The sequence below is a fragment of the Alosa pseudoharengus genome, unplaced genomic scaffold (genome assembly GCF_046254945.1).
Source record: "Alosa pseudoharengus isolate Yale_2024_CS ecotype anadromous, Long Island Sound unplaced genomic scaffold, YU_APseudo_1.1 YU_APseudo_1.1_scf_5, whole genome shotgun sequence".
In the NCBI taxonomy this organism is placed as follows: domain Eukaryota; kingdom Metazoa; phylum Chordata; class Actinopteri; order Clupeiformes; family Clupeidae; genus Alosa; species Alosa pseudoharengus.
Genome location: NW_027468837.1, coordinates 30,700,721 through 30,722,095, shown reverse-complemented (window position 1 = coordinate 30,722,095; position 21,375 = coordinate 30,700,721). Strand labels below are relative to the sequence as shown.

The window sequence follows — 21,375 nt, the reverse complement described above, 5'->3', positions numbered from 1 at the left end:
ACGTGCGCTGGTGTGCGTTCATGAATGATAGAAGGATGGTGCGTGCACCTGCCAATATGACTGTTGACATGCGCTCTTAAAATAGCATATGAACAACTCGCCATTGACTTCTGACCAGGTTTAGGTGGTGTATGATAGCGATTTTTAGACAATGCGCCAGGGCCCTCCCTAGGTTGTTAATTGCCACACCCCTGGGCGCAATGCTTAAAAAATAAACGTGCAAAATACCGAATTCAACTTTCCGCGGGTGAATAACGAGTATTACGCCATGCGCTGGTGGCCCAAAATACAGCCCTGAGTGTTAACTATTTCGGTGTTAATACTCCATCAGGGGGACTATTGAGCCCTGTGGTCGGCCATTTTGGCCCTGAAAGGAAATAAATATATGTGAGCGCGCACGGTTTGGAACTACTTCAAGAATCTCCATAGAGTGCTGCTGTCCACTGGGTTCTAGTATAATCATTTTATGTTGTTTTTTTTACGTTTTACAGTAATTATTACTTTTAAATTATTGCCCTTTTATGCTTTTATGTACTATTATCTTGTGTGTTTTATGTTTTCTTATTATTATTATTATTATTATTTTATTCTTTACTTTTTAAACTATTCTTTGACTATTGCCCTTCTGTGCTTTTATCAGATATTCCTGTTTGAATGACCTATGTATATGAAATGCGCTATATAAATAAAGTTGACTTGACTTGACTTGACTTGACTTTCATTATACAACTATGTGTGCAAGTTTTGAAGTGCAATGTCTTCAAGGGGACACAATAGGTTTATTTCTCATGGACTGACTACAGTGTGTTGTTTTTTAAATATTTTATTTAAAAAATAACAGATATAGTCTGTTGCGATTTTTACCTAAAAGTATGACATTTTAATGTGTTTACCAGCTCAATCATTAATTCTTATAAAAAATATGACAAATTAAGCTAAAGTAGCCTACACTTTATTTTCTTGTGCTTGGCCATAGGCCTACTCAATTAAAAGTATAGTATCAGTATTTGGACAGCAGAGGTACTTCAAAATGTATCAAGTCTTTCTGTTACCGTATGTCAGGTATGAAATGCATTTTCCTCAATTTTGTTGACTACTATATTGTGTTACATTTTGAAGAATAAAGCTTACAGTGCGAGTATAGCCTACAAAGAAAGCAATAGAGTTAGTCCAGTCATTTTAGGAGAAAGGGTTGAACAAATTGCAACACAAGCAAACTTAACTGATTTTGTATCCTCAATATGTCCTGAGTAAGGGAAAAAAAGCCCCGAAGAATCCCAATAGGGGAAAGTTTAGAAAAAGACCTAAATATACCCTATTCATGCGCCTATACAGTATTTTTCTCACGTGAATAGGGGAAAAAAATTAACCTTCACATATCACCATGAAAATTATTGAGTTGATTACTTACATCAAGATAAACAAAAAATGTATTATAAGTTTTTTGAAATTGTTTACTAACATGGGCAAACAGGGCATAATGTAATTATGTATAGCTAATGTATAGTGACCCAAAACTAATTGCAACATTTGACAAACAAATTGTCCAAGGCATGGAGGAAGATAATACATGTCTTAACTGGTATTATATCTCATCTAGAGGGTATATGCTTATAGAAAATATATAGTTTATGGTGTTTAATTTGTTTTGTCTGGACAGTATAGGCCAAAATGTATCCACTTTACACTAGATTCGCCTTTACAGAATAGAGGGCAATGTATTGTGCCTGGCATAGAGGAAGATGGGAAATGTCTTAAATGGTGTTATATCTCCTCTAGAGGGTATATGCTTATAGAAAATTTGTAGTTTATGGTGTTTAATTTGTTTTGTCTGGACAGTATAGGCCAAAATGTATCCACTTTACACTAGATTCGCCTTTACAGAATAGAGGGCAATGTATTGTGCATGGCATAGAGGAAGATGGAAAATATCTTAAATGGTGTTATATCTCCTCCGGAGGGTATATGCTTATAGAAAATATATAGTTTAGGGTGTTTAATTTGTTTCCCTTAATAGTGCAGGCCAAAATGTATCAGCTGTTCACTTGATTCGCCTATACAGAATAGAGGAGTATCTGTTATGCATGGTATGGAGGAAGATGGGACATAAGTTGATTGATGCTATATTTCATGTACAGTGCATATACTTTTAGAATATGTATAGTTTTGACTGTTCTATGACTTTGGTAAAACCATGACCCATGCATAGGCATGCATTGTTAATTATTAATCTTAAACTATATTTATTAGTATAGCATTTTTGCCAGATGTCACAACAATAGAGTCACTTGGAGGCTAACTGCAGTTATCCCATCTGCACCCTTCTGTCAAATTAGGACATGATCATGTCCATCTTCAACTTTGCCTTCACAATTTTCCTGCATTCACTAACATAAACATACTGTGCTGTCCGATTATTGTTTTAGACAAAAATTGTGCAAAGTAAAGGGGCATCATACAGGCCCCTCTGATTGGACAGACAGTATATCAGTCACCCCTGGGCAAGAGGTCAATTACTATAAGACTTGCAAAATGATGGACTGATACTTTAGTGTGATATACTGTATGTTTCAGTGACCTCTAAATCAGATTACGTAAACACCAAAACCACTTTCCTAGGCTGAATAATGCCTAACTATGTGTTTGTACAGATTACACACTGTGGAACACTTACATGCAAAAAACCCACTTGGCTCTATTTAAAGATCCAACAACCATTTCCATTGATTCAAAGGGCCACAATGTAAAAATAGACACCAATTTGGCAACAAACCAGTCTGAAATAAGCCAAAGGAATTCACTCTTTGAAAATAAAAGAATGTTCCTCAACAATGCAAGATTCTAAAATTCCATGTTAAGTTAGATGGGGTCAGATATTCTTTAGAATGTGTATTCTACAACATTCTAATTACAGTTTTGTCAGTATTTGCTGAAGAATAATGCATAAAACAACCCTCATTTTAACATATTTCCACCAACTGGATTTTTTATGGTCTTTTACTATGGTGTAAAGATCACCAATTGAAATATAAAAATGTGAAAATAAATTATGTTGCAATTAGTTTTGGGTCAGACCTTTGCCTGGACTATTAGCTCTGTGATATTTATAAATTATACGTAATTACATTATGCCCTGTTTGCCCATGTTAACAAACAATTTCAAAAAACGTATAATACATTTTGTGTTTGTCTTGATGTAAATAATCAACTCAGTAATTTTCATGGTGATATGTGAAGGTTATTTTTTTTCCCCTATTCACGTGAGAAAAATACTGTATAGGTGCATGAATAGGGTATATTTAGGTCTTTTTCGAAACTTTCCCCTATTGGGATTCTTCGGGGCTTTTTTTCCCTTACTCAGGACATATTGAGGATTCAAAATCAGTTAAGTTTGCTTGTGTTGCAATTTGTTCAACCTTGACCCCTATTTTGGCTTAAAATGACTGGACTAAGTGTCTATAAGTTGTCTATTTGTTTAAGTCTTTCTCTCTCTTGGGCCTATTTTCTGATGTATGGAATGATGTAAAGAGTTCCAATAATATTTGAAACCTTTTGTATCTATTATGTTAACAAAAAGGCAACATTAATTTTGAATTTGATTAAATAATACCTCGTTCGCATATTTAAACATATAAATTAAAAACATTAACACAAAATGTATTTCTTCTAATGTGGGTAAATAAGTGGGTATGTTTTCTGGTGAACATACTACTTATCACAGGTTTTCTGAAAGATAATGAAACAGCTGCTCATTTGGAAAGGTTTTCATATTTACTTGTGATGGTCTAACAAATGAAATAGCACCATTGACGTTTTGCCACCTTGATTGTTACTGACATATGGACTATATTATTATGCAGCCATAACAATATGCCTGTTTTCTAGCTCAGCTCAGTTAGCCCTGCCCTGTGCCCGTCCCTGTAGCCAATATTTCAAGGAGAACAGTAAGCATCACTAAATGGGAGGCAGAGCGAGCTACCAAAGGTTAGTAATCAAAACTGAAACTGTGTGCCTCATGTGATCAGGTTACTTTGTTTCAGTTTGTTTTTGACAGGCTTACTATTGCTATTGTTGTTATTATTACTGTTATTCTTATGCTTATTTTTAACTTATTTTTGTAACTAATAGGCTGTAGCCTAGTTTTTGTAGCCTATGTCGCTTTAGACAAAAGCGTCTGGCAAGTATGGAACATAGCCTAGGCTACCATAAAATAAACAAATAAAGACTTACTGGCGGTAGAAAGGGTCAGACAGCCGAACAAAACAAGTTTAAAAACACATCCCATGGTTTAACTGAATGTAGACGCAGGAGCCCAGAAGGGAAGGCTTATTCTGCGGACCTCCTATGGAGTGTCTTGCCGTCTGATCTTGTCCGTCAACTGCCAATCTCTAACGAACATACGGAAATAGACAACAGCTATGTCTGGATGCGACCGTTGCGACGTTGTGTGTTCTCTGGTTTGGTTGGATAGCCAACCCCGCCCAGCGCCCACATTCAAGTCGGCCATTACATTTGATATGCGTAAGTAACATTTTGTCGTGCATGATTTAGGCTATGCCTTATCTCAAATAAATAAAACGTATTTGTATTGTATTTGTATTTCCCCAGGCTGAGTGTGAACTTTAGAGGGAAGTTTTTCTCAGTCGCTTTTGCGCATTTCTCTGATCAGAATTTAAATTCTCAAAACTGCTTGTTCAAACTCCATATCATATCACTTTTGCACATCATTAAATCAGTCTCTCTCCCATCTCAGACGTCAATGATGTCTGTTACTACATTAATGCATTCTGGTTGCTGGTTGATACTGTCCACCACTGACCATCTTATAGACGTAATTTAAACATAGACGTCAAAGCAGAAAATAGGCTACACAGCAGCGTTCACGCAAGACAAAGTCACAGACACTTCTGATCAATCAGTTGAGCATATGTTGCCTTTGATATATTCTCATGGTGTGTGCACAGTAAATGACATGACATGTAATTCGTGCATTGGTGAATTTAGCCTACTTGTGCAACCATATGTTGAACTTGCTCTTTATCTGTTTGAAAATGGACGCACAAGTAATCGACAAGAGCTGTTTTAATGATCTTTCTTGTCAGTTGAAGGTGTGGCATTAAGAGGAAACGAGTTCTAATAAAAACTAATCAAGCCGGTTTTGTATCGTTTTGACTACAGCATAGGCACAAACAGATTGCTGTGTGTGTGCAATGTGTGAAGCCACACCTTGCTCATTTGGAACAGATGAGAGTTATTGTGTGATTGGATAACGAAAACATTTGTAGGTTTGCAATGACCAATAATCATTAAGTTTAGGTATAACAGCAGATCTAGATGCACAATAACATGACCAGTGCATATAATCATGTCACTGTCTTTGAGAAGCAAATAAATGTCTCCCATGTCCATTAGGCTATTGCAAATCCTTGGCAAGTGCAAATTTACATCCTAAATCTATCAATGATCTGCAACAATCTAAGTAATGCAATACGCAATTGGAAATGTTTCATAGGCCTATATGAGTGGTAACACAAAATAACAAACATATGTGAAATCTGAAGTGTACAAAAAACACATTAATTTAGCATTATACAACATCAAGACATGACAACGTAGTCTAATATTTTATCCCATATCAATTTAGTGCTAATACATGATGTTTTCAAACATAATTAAATTAGTCTCCCACCTCCCAACCATAGACCATGCATGAGAAAAGGAAACACACACACACATTTGGCCTGACTGAGGCAACAACAGTGCTCAACAGTGGTCTCAGTAGCATACAGACATCACACACAACATGCACTAACATCAGAAAAAGCTATACAATATAATATAAAAAACACAACTAAGCAATAAGGACAGTAGAAGATAAAGAATATACTAAAATACAAATTATACTAAATAACACTAAATCTAAATCAAGTCTAAAACAGTATCCACATAGTGTGCTTAGGGGTGATTAAGCATGAGGCGCTTGCAATAACTGAGGCAGGGATTGCGCCTGTGATTCTCTGTGATAACTAGATGTACCGCAGAGCGGTACAAAATATGACCGCCGCCCAGTCCAGCACATTTTTTCCACAAAAAGAAATCACGCTGAAAGGCCTATATGATTCTAACTGTCTCACTAAATTTCATTATTCACACTCAATTCTCACTGGTATCTGCTAGACAACAAGTACCAAAACATGATTAGTTCATAGATTTCACATGTAAAATTAATTTTATACAACCCCACCTCCATCTTGCCTGTTCATAATTCTGAGAAATTCTTGATTGTTTGTGTTATGTTTATGTTATGTGTGTGGGTGTGTGTGTGAGTGTGTGTGTGGGTGTGTGTGTGCGTGCTTGTGTGTGTGCCTGCGTATGTGCCTGTGCATGCAAGCGTACATATGTCTACTGTGTGAGTATGTGTCATACGTATGATTACTGTGAATGTATGTGTGTGTGTGTGTGTATCTGTTTGTGCACATGTGTGCACATGAAATGGGTTAACATGACCCCTGGAGGCAAACATACGGAAAAAAATGGTCATCCTAAAAAAATGACAGTTCCATGCTATTCATGTGGGGGTACATGCCCACCAAGTTTTGTGTACCCCGGTCTTTCAGTGTCCCGGGAATCCTTGTTGGTGTACGTCACTAAATGTACACATAAATTATTTTATTGTAAGGCCCCCCATGAACGAAAGTACACAAAACTTGGCATGCATTCGGAGGGTGTCATAATGATCCTACACTTTTAATTTCGTGCAGTTTTGACCTTTTCAGCCAGAGATATTGTGATGAAAACACCTAATTTTTTGCTTTTTAATTTTTAACTAGGTGGCGCTATACATGAAATAAGTGGTAATGGGATGGGTCGACATGCCCCCTTAAGACCAACATACATAAAAAAGGTGGACCTCCTAGGCCCTACGGTTCTCGAGATATTCACAGAAAACTGTCTCCAGCCACCTACAGGCCAGTTGGTGTATAGTAACATAAATTAATTTATTGTGTGGCCCCCCATGAACGGAATTCCACAAAATTTGGCGTGCATACAGAGGGTGTCATAATGATCCTACACTTCCAATTTCGCAGTTTTGACTATGTTAGGTCACAGATACCTTCAATTACAACACCTCATTTTTACTTTTTTGTGTTTAACTAGGTGGCGCTATACATGAAATGAGTGGTTATGGAATGGGTTGACATGGCCCCTTGAGATCAACATACAAAAAAAAATGGTCCTCCTAAACCCTACGGTTTTCGAGATATTCACAGAAAACTGTGTCTGCCCTACCCTCCTTTCGGGGGGTCCAGTCCAGCGGGGGGGCTACAGATCAAAACGAAAAATGATGGTTCCATGCTATCCATGTGGGGTTACATGCCCACCAAGTTTCGTGTACCCCGGTCTTTCAGTGTCCCGGGACTCATTGACGGAAATTTGGGCATGCGAAAAAGAAAAAAAAAAAAGAAAAAAAAAATTCTGACTAAACCTATATGACCGCCGCTTCGCTGCGCGGCAGTCATAATAATAATAAGGTGATAGAGTGGTCAACTGCCCTAATTATTCTTCAACATGGGAAACACATGAGAATACAGTAAGTGTGTTGACCTCTGTATGTGTTGTGTCTTGTTAATAACAGTTAGTGAACACAGAGGGCGCTAGAGTGCACAGTGAGGATACAGGTACCTGTGTGCGTAGTTGGGATGAAGAAAAAAAAAGTTGGAAGTAGTGTGTTACATGTCTCTCGGTTCTTACATTAATCACTGGTACAAAACACCACAGTATGTCAGGGAATGGCTAAAATAGGTAGCCTATTGACTGACTTGACAAACTTTCCAGATCAGGGGCCCGTGTGTATTTTCCCACCACACACACAGACAGGTTAAGAAAGACAAAATAAATCCATAAGGATAATTTTTGACGAGTTACAGGAAAAAAAACATCACATTCAAACTCTCTATGCTAATAGATTATTCAGAAGACATGCCAAGATCTTCATTTCTTGTCTTTTAATTACAAATGTAAGTGGCTGGAGCTGGAGTGGCTAGAGTAAATGCTAGGAATGGTTTTGGATGCCTGGATTTGTTTTATATGGTCAGATGAAATTAATATTGAGCTTTAGCAACAAACATTCAAGGTGGGTTTGGCTTACATAGAAGGATACTGAAACAAACCCCATGTCTACAGTTATGGTGAAGCTGATGTCAGGCAGGCTATTTAATGTTGTTAGAGGGCCAACCCATTCTTGCACTGATATAGTTTTTCTATAGTTTTTTTTATATTACTTTGTCTACTCTCTTATATCTCCATATTTATTTTATGCTGGTCTCTAGACTTTATTCTTGTACTGTTGCACTATTGGCAGGGACGGATTAAACAAATATGGGCCCCTGTGCACAATATCAAAAAAGCCCCCCCCCCTCCCCCTGACCGCGACGCGCGCGGGCGCGTTTGCGCATGCACGTGCAAGTGACGTGCGCGTGCAGCAGCGCTTCTCTTTGCTGTCGCTGTGCAGGCTGGTGCACAATTTAACACAATGAAAATGTAGTACATTATGTCATATATTATAACTCAGAAATGAATTCCAGCAGCTGTTTTTATTATTAGGCTGTAATCTCCCTTTGCTGGCCAAACAGTCTACAGCAACATTTTTCACTAAACGGACCGGACAATAGTTGTCATATTTCTGACGGACCGGTAGCAGGGACGTTGATAGTATTTTGTGATTGTATTTTTTGAGGTGGTGCTGATCATATTACGGGGGGTTCGGGGCTGTCTCCCCCGGGAAAATGTAGAAATTCTGGCTGTTAAATATACCCTTTTAACGTAGTTTGGAAGGGGCATACAAACTTTAACAGAGCAAGCAGGGTTGCATTGAGACATATTTCACGTTAACAGTGGAGATGTTAGCAAAACTATAGCGTTTGGTAAATCGAGATGCAGATCATCTCCCTAATTAATTTCTTTGCGCAACAGCCCACATTATGCGCTGACTCCAGCGAGACGAGTGAAATAGGCCTATCTGTCATCGGCATCGCCATAGGCTATTTGCTACGATATAAGCTACTGTTAGGCTTACAACAAGTCGCGATTTATTAGGCTATCCAATCGCTATGCTGTTTTCATGAACATTGCAGGAATCCACTTCATTCACCTACCCACGAGTGGGTCAGTTTCACTTTCGCAAACACGCATACATTGAATGAGCACTCATAGCCTACCACTTCCACCTAATGTTATGCCACTATATTTTATGAATTAAGAAGTATTTATTGATCAGGAAAACATTTAGTTTATTTTTCTTTCGGTCCGCGGTTCCATAACACCATTCAGTTGTGCCGCAAATTGATTATTATTAGACAGAAACACCGGGCATAATCTAGCCAAAATTCATGGCATTTTTTGCACGTGCACACTTGGCACAAGCCATAATCCGTCCCTGACTATTGGACTTACTCATTTGCACCATCACCATGACACTTAATGAGCTACACCAGGCGCATAACTGAAGCATTCCGTTCGCGACGCGTAAAATCCATTTTAGATGAATGGTCTATTTTTTTCGAACGTACGCCCCACTGCCACGTCTGGTGTAGCTACTTCCATTGATTATAAGGCGAACGGAACGCTTCAGTTACGCGCCTGGTGTAGCTTAGCCCTTACCAGGGGCGCACTGGCACCAAAAATCGGCCCTGGCATATTTGGCCCAAGCGGCCCTCAAATCGGTCGGGCACACCTAATTAAATACAAAATCTTTGCATTACCCTTAAATATGCATATCTTTTCAACTGTCATGGAGCACTGAAAGTGATATAGGCTTCATTGGTTATCTCTCTGACTGATCAGAGGTAGGCATGGAGCATATGATCTCCATATTCAAGTAGACTAACAAGCAATTATTAAAGAAGAGTTTCTGGTTGAATTCAAAGTATCATTTCAAATTATTCAATGGGCTACAATTGACAGCAGCACCAAAAATTACTGAAGCCTATGTGTAAAGAGTTAAATTACCCAGATTGTCTTAGACATTAATGTAATTTATACCAGTTATCACTGTAGGACAACTGAAACAACACAAAATAAACAGGGCTGTTGCTGGAAATATTTTATTCCTGTAGGCTATACTTCCTACCTACATTGCTGGTACATTTTGGAACAGTACAGCTGTTCCATGAACTAATTGTCTTTAGTGTCTGACAGTACCCTAGGCCTATAGGTTATTCACTGTAGCTTAGTTGGCTTGTGCATGACGTGACGTTTTGTAACCTACGTTTCCGTCAGTCTACAGTCTTTTATCCCTTCTTTACCATGATAACCCTCCCAAGATAGAACCACCACTCATGCCATCGATGTTGAATTTTGGGCGTCTGACGGAAACTGATCAATCTGACCAACAATTAACGTCGATTTGACACTATTTTGCTGTCCGGGTTTGCAAATCATTCATTTAGAAAATTTAAGTTGCGCTATTTGTTGTCATAATCACAGCACGGCTTTATGTTATCATTAGGCAACCATATCATTACATTATCGCAATTAATAAGTCATCATAATCATCATAGTCAGCATGGCATGTCACCAGTGTTGCCACAGTTACCTTGAAAAAGTAATCTGATTACTGATTACTGATTACTCCTTTAAAAAGTAACTTAGTTACTTTACTGATTACTTGATTTTAAAAGTAACTAAGTTAGATTACAAGTTACTTTATTAGTTACTTTCAGCAGCTGCCGACAACACCCCCACCGCCTCAACATAAAAATGATAACCGGTTTTGCCAATACTCACTATACTGGAAGTGCATTTTAACAGTAATGTCAGCCATGTATAGCAGACATCCCAACCTAACCTACTTAGATACTGAAATTCAGATGTGTGTTCAATAATACCAACACCAAAATAAGGAAGGCCTATTGATAGAAATTGTTATAGTAAAATATGTAGATTTTTTTGTAGATTTTTTTTTCATGTAGCCTTGGCAACTAACCATCTTGTATAGGCCTGAGTAATATGCAAATGAAATTACACTTGTTAAACTTAGGCCTACCTCAACAAGTCTTTTGCAATCATTTAACCCGCTGCGAGCAATGCTAAAGTCCCTGTTACAAACAGTGCAGTGTGCAAGACTATCATTATGTGTTAATCTTAAGAGACAATTGGGTACACTTTTGTGTAGTCTGATGTGAAATGGGTCTTAAATCTTCCTTTTTGAGGGGCGCTGACGCTGCCATGACGCTCCTGTTCCTAGATACACTGCATAGATATATACACTAGATGTCGCCTTCTGCTTCTCAGCATGCGTCAACACCGCCGCCATCTTTGTACAGGGATGTGAAGCGCTAAACTAGTTCTCCTGTATTGTCAGCGTTACCTATTTAGCAACGTTTGGCCATCCCCAGCGATAGAAAACCTTTTTAGCGATTAGCGACAAATTTGGGAACTTCTCACAATGATGGCAGATCGGCTTCTTTGTTGTTGAAACGTAAGAAAATCACCTTTCTCATGGCTTTGTCATTTATGAATTCAGCTACATCTCGTTTGCCCATGGCACTGACCCATGATTATAAAAGTAACGACTGGCCTATGTAGTAGCAGAGGTAAATGTTCTACAGATCTACAACTTCTGGTGAGATTACAATTTACATGAGTAAACGAGACGAGGGGTATGTGGCCTCAACCAGAGCCTGTCTAGAAGAGCCTGTTTACTTTCATTGTATCGAACCTGGTTGCAGTTTACTCATTGTTCCTCTAGGGGCCGCCGCTAGCTAGTGCAGAATGAATGGGAGTCTATGGGGCTAGACGGGTAAAATGTATCTTTATTATCGTCTTAAGCTTAGTTTTCTCTAGACTCAACCATAAATACATGCCTGTCAGTTGGAACAACCCAAAAAACTAGATAATTGCTTGAGATTTTGACGATTTATGGTGATTTTATTTTCGCTAGATCTTTGCCCAGATTGACGCTAATGCATTATAGAGAAGTGGATCACTGAAGCAAGATGGCGTCTCGATTGACGCATTCGTTCCAATGAACAGCAGTAGTCAAGGCGACATCTAGTGTATATGTCTATGGATACACTGACTGAACTGATTAATTAAGTTTGGGAGGAAAGAGATATAAGCACACTTACACTGAAAACTGATTGGTTGATTTAGCAAAACAGACCAGGATGCTCTCTGTCTTGGATGCGCTTCAGGCACAAACGCACCACTCCTCTCTCTCTCTCCCTCTCCGTTGTGTGCGCGTTAAACTCATATGCACACGCGATTTTAAGTCCGGTCTGGCTTGCGTGCTCTTGTTCGCTCTAGGTTCCAGGAGATTTTATGTAATTTGCAGGCGTCAGGAAGCCGCTATCAATATGTGGGAGACTCCCAAAACTTCTGGAGACTTGGGACGTCTAGCTAGACAGCACTTTGTCGCCAGTACAGAATGTCTCTCTCTCCCTCCATTGTTGTTTACGTTTGTGTCGCTGCATGGTTTTACACGTGAATTGTCCTCATGCTGAAAACGTGAGCATAGCCTACATGACATTAATCCCCAAGACAAGAAGAAAGCAAAGAATATATCTTTTTACTAAGGAAAATAAAAAAAATAGTAACGCACAGTAACTTAGATAAGTAACTTTAATCTGATTACTGGTTTGTAAATAGTAGCGCGTTAGATTACTAGTTACCGAAAAAAGTGGTCAAAATAGACTAACGCGTTACTAAGTAACGCGTTACTGGCATCACTGCATGTCACAGCCTACCTGCTCCACCACTGAGTTCTTATCATGTAGCCTCAACAACTAGGCTCGCACTCTCCACCACCTGCTCACTGTCCCTTGCTCTGTATATACTCGTTCAAACTCAACGAACTTCAACATGTTGCTGACATATGCTAGCCTACTATATTGTATTGAAGCTTCTACATTGGTATTCATTTTGCACAATTGTTACTACCGGCACCCGCCGCAATTTCGTGTAAGCAACTTCGATTAACTTTTGATGCGCTCACAGAATCCTGGCTCTGAGCCAAAATGGGAGGGGTGGGGCCTGACGTGAGCTGATATTGGATCAGTCCAGTGTCAATATTGAAATGTAACCAATGGGCCGCTGATTGTCCTTTGTTTGGGCCGATCGTTGGCCAAAATAATTAAATTATATATATAGCCTATTCTATCGGCCCAAAAGGTGCGTCGGCCCACCGGGAAAATGCCCGGTATGCCAGATGGCCAGTCCGCCCATGGCCCTTACTCTCACAGAGCAGTGAGAGCACCTTTACCTTACTATGCACACTGTAAAGTCGACCCTTCTACCTGCCCCGTGAGTTTACTTCGGTAATATTCAACGCTGTCTACATTCCTCCACAAGCCAACACAGATGCTGCGGTTTCAGAATTGCAAGAAGTGTTAAATAGACAACAACACACGCACCCTGAAGCTGCGCTTATTGTGGCCGGTGGTTTCAATCAAGTACATCTGAACCGGTCCATGCCTGAATTTATTCAACACATTCACTTCCCTACACGTGGTGACAACACACTGGATCACTGCTACACACAGTTCAAGAACAGTTACAAAGCTAAGTCTCTACCAGCTTTCGGAAAATCAGACCATGCCGCTGTTTTCCTTCTGCCTATGTACAAGCAGAGAAGTCAGACGGACCCCCCAGTGACGGAGGTCAAGCGCTGGACTGACCAATCGGAAGCCAGGCTACAGGACGCCCTTAGCAACGTTGACTGGGAGATGTTCAAGACGAACTCTGCTGACATCAATGAGTTTACGGAAGTATCATTGAGTTACATCAATATGCTAACTGATTCCATCATCCCAACTGTAAAGATCCGAAGCTTCCCTAACCAGAAGCCATGGGTGGATAGAGAAGTGAGAACGGCATTAAAGACACGCACCATGACTTATAATGCTGGGCTTATTTCAGGGGATATGACGGATTACAAAGCAGCATCTTATAGTTTACGTAGAGCTATTAAAGATGCTAAGCGGCGCTATAGAGACAAAGTTGAAGCTGATTTCTTGGAGGGTGATCCAGCACGAGTGTGGAAAGGACTCCGAACCATCACTGGCTTTGAAAGAAAGTCCCCTCCTATGATGAATGTGAGTAAAGACCTCCCTGATGAACTTAATGCTTTTTATGCTCGCTTTGACATGAAAAACACAGACTATCTTGCACTAGCTGCAGCATGTGAAGCAAATGAGGATGCACCTTTCTGTGTCTCTGAGGTCGATGTGAGCAATGCCTTTAGGAGGGTTAATTGTAGAAAAGCTGCTGGACCGGATGGAATTTCTAACAGGATTTTGAAATCCTGCGCTGCTCAGTTAGCTCCTGTGTTCACTTATATCTTTAACACATCATTGACTCAAGAGACAGTTCCTACTTGCCTCAAGCAGTCTGTTATTGTTCCAGTACCGAAAAACAAAAGTCCATCATGTCTGAATGACTACCGCCCAGTAGCCCTGACGTCTACAGTGATGAAGTGTTTTGAGAAGCTTGTGAAAAACATTATCTGCTCATCCCTCCCTGCCTCCTTCGACCCCCTCCAATTTGCTTACAGAGCCAACAGGTCTACAGAGGATGCCATCTCAAACCTCATGCACACCACCTTAACTCACCTGGAGGAGGGGAATGGGAATTATGTGAGGATGCTGTTCATTGACTTTAGTTCAGCATTCAACACGATAGTACCTCTCACCTTGGTCACAAAGATGAAGGCCTTAGGACTGAACACCACCCTGTGTCACTGGATATTTGACTTCCTCACCAACCGTTCACAAGTGGTTAGAGTGGGGGGTCTGACATCTGACTCATTAACCATCAGCACTGGTGCTCCCCAAGGCTGTGTTTTGAGTCCACTGCTGTACAACATCTACACACATGACTGCAAAGCCAACAGTAGTCATACCTCCATCATCAAGTTTGCAGATGACACAGTGATCTTGGGCCTGATTAGTAACAACAATGAACAGCTCTACTTGGATCAGGTTGATGAGGTGGCACAGTGGTGTCAATCTAACAGCTTGACACTGAATATCAATAAAACCAAGGAAATGGTAGTGGATTACAGAAGGAAGCAGCAGAACTACAGTTACACCCCACTAATGATCAGCGGGCAACCTGTCACAAGTTTTAAATACCTTGGTGTCCACATTACTGAAGACTTAACATGGACTGTTAACACTCAACATGTTCTGAAGAAGTCCAGACAACGACTCTACTTCCTTCGTCAGCTAAGGAAATTCAAAGTTTCTACATCCATCATGAAGGCCTTCTACACTTCAGCGGTTGAGAGTGTTCTAACTGGTAGCATCATCACCTGGTATGGGAACTCCACAGTTAGAGATTGTAGTACTCTGCAGAGAGTAGTGCGCTCAGCTGAACGTACTATAAGAACTCAACTCCCTGCTCTACAAGAAATCTATTCCAGAAGAGTACTCCTAAGAGCCCAAAAGATTCTGAAGGACTCTTCTCATCCTAACAATGGATTATTCCTACCGCTGAAATCAAGAAGACGCCTATGTAGTCACAAAGCCAGAACTGAGAGACTCAGGAGAAGTTTTTATCCCCAGGCCATCCGAACTCTGAACTCACACTATACTGACTTTGCACACATTCACTCCTCAGCACTCTCAAACATTTCCCAACTCTGAACTCACACTATACTGACTTTGCACTCATCCACTCCTCAGCACTCATGACCCCCCCCCCCCCCACACACACACACACACACACCTACATGACTTTTAGCACTTTTACATCCCTCTCCCTATGCTGCAGACCTTTTATTTATTTTCTTATTCATCACACGTCAAAACACACACACACACACACACACACACACACACACACACACACACACACACACAAACACATATCTGACTTTCTCCAACTTTTGCACATCTCTATAGAACTTTTTATTTATTATTTTTGATTTCTCCTCCATCTATCTACCCATGTCCTTGATTGCCTAGCCTTTCTGTCCCCCCCCCCCCCATCCCCAACACACACACACAAAAAAAAAACACACACTCTTACATCATCACTGTCATCACCTCACATACATACAGCACACTGCTTGCTACAGTAAGCCTCCTCTACATACTTGCTGCACACTGCCCCCCCCCCTCCCTACATACACAGCACATTGTCTTCAGGATCTTCTCCAACACACATCCTCTACTTACTTACAGCATACTGCCCCCATCTACCCACACACACACTATACACACACACACACACACACAGTCACTGCTTCACTCCCCTCCCGCCCACACACACATCTTCACTGTCATCACTCACATACATCATACTTGCAGTACACTGCCCCCCCCCCTCTCCCCTACATACACAGCACATTATTTCATCAGGAAGCTTCTCCAACACACATCCCCAACATACTTACAGCACACTGCCCCCGCCCCCCCACATACACAGCACATTGTCTTCAGGATCTTCTCCAACACACATCCTCTACATACTTACAGCATACTGCCCCGACCTACCCACACACACACTACACACACACACACACACAGTCACTGCTCCACTCCCCTCCCGCCCACACACACATCTTCACTGTCATCACTCACATACATCATACTTGCAGTACACTGCCCCCCCCCCCCCCTCTCCCCTACATACACAGCACATTATTTCATCAGGAAGCTTCTCCAACACACATCCCCAACATACTTACAGCACACTGCCCCCGCCCCCCAATACACAGCACATTGTCTCATGAGGAAGCTTCTCCAACACACATATTGCACACTGCCCTCTCCCCACATACACAGCACACTATCCCATCTCCCTTGTCATCCCCCCAACACACACACCAAGACCCTTGGCAGTTGGGTTAGCCCCTTGAGCCGTGGATATGCCCAAGGTTTCTTCCTTGGTAAGGGAGTTTTTCCTTGCCCCTGTTGCTCTTGGGTGCTCCTTGTTGGTGCCCCCCCCCCCCCAATCGCAATCCTCCCCCACCTTTCTTATGCAGCCCTTGCCACTTAATCTACTAAACCCCTCTTCTACTGCACTTTTTACCCCCCCATAAATGCACAAATAGGCTGACACCATACTTAATTTCACTGCATTTCTTACTTCCAGTAACTATATGCATGTGACAATAAACTTCCTTGTATAAACTTCCTTGTAAAAAACCAGTCTTCATACAAAATCTGACTCTAGATTATTCCACTGCTTGGTTGAATTTCCCATTGTCCTACGTAATTTAGAACGACCATTAAGGGACAGTTCGTTATTTATAAACGGGGGTCACCGGAGGGATTTTGAGTGCTTCAATCAAAAGTTGCATGACCCTCCCCTGCCTGCAAGTACATTTTCAACAACCCTCCAGCAGTCTCTTCAAAAAAGACATGACCCTCCCCGGCCAATCGTCCATACCTAGTGCTATATGGAGCGCTATGAAAACACAGCGACTTAATAAATCGTTCTAAAGTCACCCTCTGCTTTCTGATCTTACACATCACACTTCACCAAGATGGTGGCCATTTCTGTAGATTTACTCACTAACATTGTTGTGGAAACACAATAAGCATGGAAACTAAATGCACACTTCCTGCAACTGCATTAGCCTACTTGAAATAATTTACTCCTCTAGTAAGTATTCACATGAAATAAAACAATAAAACATTGAGACCATTCAACAAAGCACACTGGGTAATAACAAATTCAACACATGAACTTGTTGCTATGGACTCGTCTCTAGGCTTCCTCAGTCATTGTAAAGCTGCCGAAGCTGAACATTATCCAAAACTCAATTTCTCAGACGAGCGTCAATTTGGGAGCTTGCTACACTCCTTCCTTCTCAAATGACTTAAGACCGTTTGCACAATTTCACAAATAATCACAGGGACCGAAAAATACCTAACATGCCAACTTTTTCCGGGTTTAGGCCTATCATTTTAACTTTTCCACGCTGTCTTGCCGTTTTAATATTTTCCCGTAGAATATCCCATATTACTGTAATACTCTCATAACATAGTCCTGCATTCTGGCCTGTCTCTGTGTTGTCCTGTTCTTACCCCTTGCCCTTCCAGAGAAACAGATGTATTCAAATCATCGTTTTGCTTGCTTGAATGCGAACTCAGAGTGATGTCCCCACTAACACAAAACGTTAAGGGAACGTTCGGGAACGTTAGTGTATGGTTCCCTAAAGGGTAGTTCGAACCAAACCAAAAACTAACGGTTAGGGAACGTTACCTAAGGGTTTCTTAACGTTCCTAAACGTTAAGGGAACCAACCAACCAAAACGTTCTCCTGTGGTTGCACAGTACCTTCACACAACGTTCCCGTTTAGTTGTTATTGGTTGTTTTTGGTTGTTCTGAGTGCACCCCCACGCCAGTAGGGGGAAGAAGCCTGGTCTGCATTCAGAACCGATTGCAGTTTCACGTTGGATTAAACAAACAATAATACTTAGGTAAATAAAATATAAAATATTTTTATAATAGTTTTCTGCTATCACTAGAATACATTCAGAACATGTTTCATTTGTTCCTGTAGCCTACCATTACCATTTTACATTCACACATTTTACATTATTTGCATTCGAGGCTTCTGATTAGGTGGCAATGACGTCAATGGTAATGCGTCTCTATTCATTCCAATTCCATGCCGTGTTAAATGTGTTATATGGCATTGTGTGATTGATTGCGCCTCTATCAGCTTTAGAAACTGGAGACAATAACAGCTATAGTCGATACTAACACAAGCTCCATTTCAGTTTTTGAAGTAACATACAAAATGTTTGCAGTCACTTGATTTAGATCCACTCAAATGATTGGTCTTATAAAATCTATAAGGTAAACATCATATCAAGATAATATTTATTTTAGGCTAATATCAATTTTACTAAATAAGAAATATATACTTTTGTGCTTTTTTTTACGTATTAGGTGAACTTTAAACAAAAATCTATCAATAGAACACTTTTCACAACTAAGAAAATTCACTTCTTTCATTTCACAATTCACTTCAGTTAAATCAGACAGGCTCTCCCTTACACGTAGGCCTACCCCCACGCCAGTAGGGGGAAGACAGCGCCTCTGCTTTCAGGTGATCGATTGAAGTCTTGTCCTGACTTCCGTAAACGGGCTCGTGATTCTTGAACGCCGCTGGAAGAAGTCTTGGAATGGATTACACTCGTCTTGAATTCGATCTCACGAAAGTAAGTGAAATATGTTACAGTTTCATGATGTAGGCCTAGTGGTTGTAATGCAAGAGTTTGAGGTTTAACCTTAAGTCCTTTCACTTGTAGGGCATTGTTATATTCCGATTCTGCCAAGTTTGTAATTTACCAGAGCACATTGCTCGTTTGTCTTTGTTTGAGCTGTTCTCAACGTGTTATGTTTTGCAGCATTGTATGTTTTGTGTCATCGTGTTAACCTGCTCGCGTTGATGTTACAAATAATAGCACTAGGCTACCGTTTCTTTTAATTAGTTTTAGTGTACAGTCAGTCCTTTTAGGCAAGTCACTCGGCAGCAGTGGTGTAGGCTAGTGGATATAGGCCTACTGTAAGTAGCTGGATCTAGGCTACTGTGATGTAGGCTAGTTAGCTGTAGTGGGTAGGCTATACTGTGATCAACCCCAAATGAATACTAGTCTATTTTAAGTGGGTATACTGAGATGGTGATGCTTTTTAAGTTGGTATAACCTACTGAACAGTCCTGCATATGTAGGCTACACTAGAGCCATAGAGATGGCTATAGATAATGTCAGAGAATGTCTAATAATCTGACTGATAATGTATAGGCTACACTGTCGGCGGCCATTTTGTAACACAGTTGATCGGATAGATGATTCAAGTGAATAGACCTCTGAATTTTGCCTTCAAAAAGCTGAGATCCGGTAGCCTATCTTGCAATTTTTGCTATGGGAAAATAACATGGGGAGAGAATTATTGCACTCTCCCGGGGACAAAGAAGTCTGAAATGCAGACATTTTGCTCAACACACGTTTGTCCTCTGCCTTCGAGTGGTAGGCTAACTGTGATCTTCAACAGGCCTACGTTAAGACAGCAACTTAGATTTTTGCTACCCCAGACCTAACTTGCAATGTAACTTGTCATAGGTAGTTAGGTTAAATTAACACCCTGATCTCCTTATAGGCAAAGATGGCAGTTTTGGTTCCTTTTTGTAGGCGAACTTCAGAGGTCTGTTGGGAAGCATACAGGAAGGGGCGGAATGTGTGTAGTAGGCTATACACAGCTGCCATACTGGCTTTACAAACTAAGCCCATGCATTTCTATGGATGCTGTGTCTCCCCATTAGAAATTCTCTGGGCTACAATACAAAAATCAAGTCAAAAGCTGGGCCAAATATCCAGTCAAGAAAATCTGGTTATGTACAGATGACTGATTGCTGCAATACTATCAATAATAGTTTTCTCTATATGGAAATACTGCTTTGCTCTACTACTGGCTCACAAAAACTTTGTTCTCTTAACGTAGATTCATACACCAAAGCTATGGAAAAATGTCAGCGGCTGATGGACACTTCTAGCATTGAGGCGGAAGAAGATGCGAGCGTCCACAAAAGGCAGTGCATGGTCACGTGATGGTAAGACCTCTTAAATACAGACTACATTATTTGCACAATTCAAATATTCTTTTTGCAATCAGTGCAGATTGTATGGTCTTTTATTTCAGATGAATCCGTTCCGCAAGCAAGAAAGCATTCCAGGATGATGCATGTGCCTGGAAGCCCTGTCTGTAAGTTAACATTTATACATGTATTATTAAAGAAAACCAGTTGAGTCATATTTCCTACCATGGAACTACTGACATTCATGTTTATTAACCTAGTGCATATCATGTTACTGTTCTGATGTATTTGTCTCTTCCTGCCTTTTATTAGGTCAGCAGATGTCACTGCCTCCACCACCTGCATGTGAGTTTTTTTCTTTTTAGCGATTGTTTAATGTAACAGCATAGGTTTATCTTTTGCAAATGTCATGTGCAAGAAACCTACCATAAATTAACTGACCAATATTCATATTTACTTTCTTTTTAGATGAGTCAACACCACACAGGCAACCAGCTCATTGCCCAGAGCTGGATGGGTCTATTATAACGCCTGCCACTTCATCTTGGGACCCAGTTGAAGGTACAGTGTCTTTGAATTTTCCATTTCCAAGTAAATACAATTTCATGACAAGGAACTTGAGAGTAAGTAACTTTTTTTTTGTTGTAAACAGCACAAGTGACTCATCACACAGAGGGAGGTGGCTTGGCCATGGAGACGGAAATAAGAGGTAAGAACACTCACTTAATTTGTTCACAAATGCAGGTATATAATGTATTTAACAACTAAAACTAACACCATCCATTTTCCATAGCAATAAGGACAACCATTACCGCATGGCA

At 40.4% G+C, this 21,375-nt stretch overlaps 1 protein-coding gene across 1 annotated transcript in view; it reads right to left on the bottom strand.

Annotated features, from left to right (window-relative positions):
• The window catches only part of LOC143104596 (major histocompatibility complex class I-related protein 1-like), a 48,656-nt gene extending 44,237 nt beyond the window's left edge, over positions 1-4,419 (bottom strand). The window contains exon 1 of the mRNA XM_076268716.1: positions 4,231-4,419. Coding sequence (XP_076124831.1) covers positions 4,231-4,285 — 55 coding nt within the window. The 5' untranslated portion in view covers positions 4,286-4,419. The remainder of the gene's footprint in view (positions 1-4,230) is intronic.
• Positions 4,420-21,375: the final 16,956 nt, after the last annotated feature.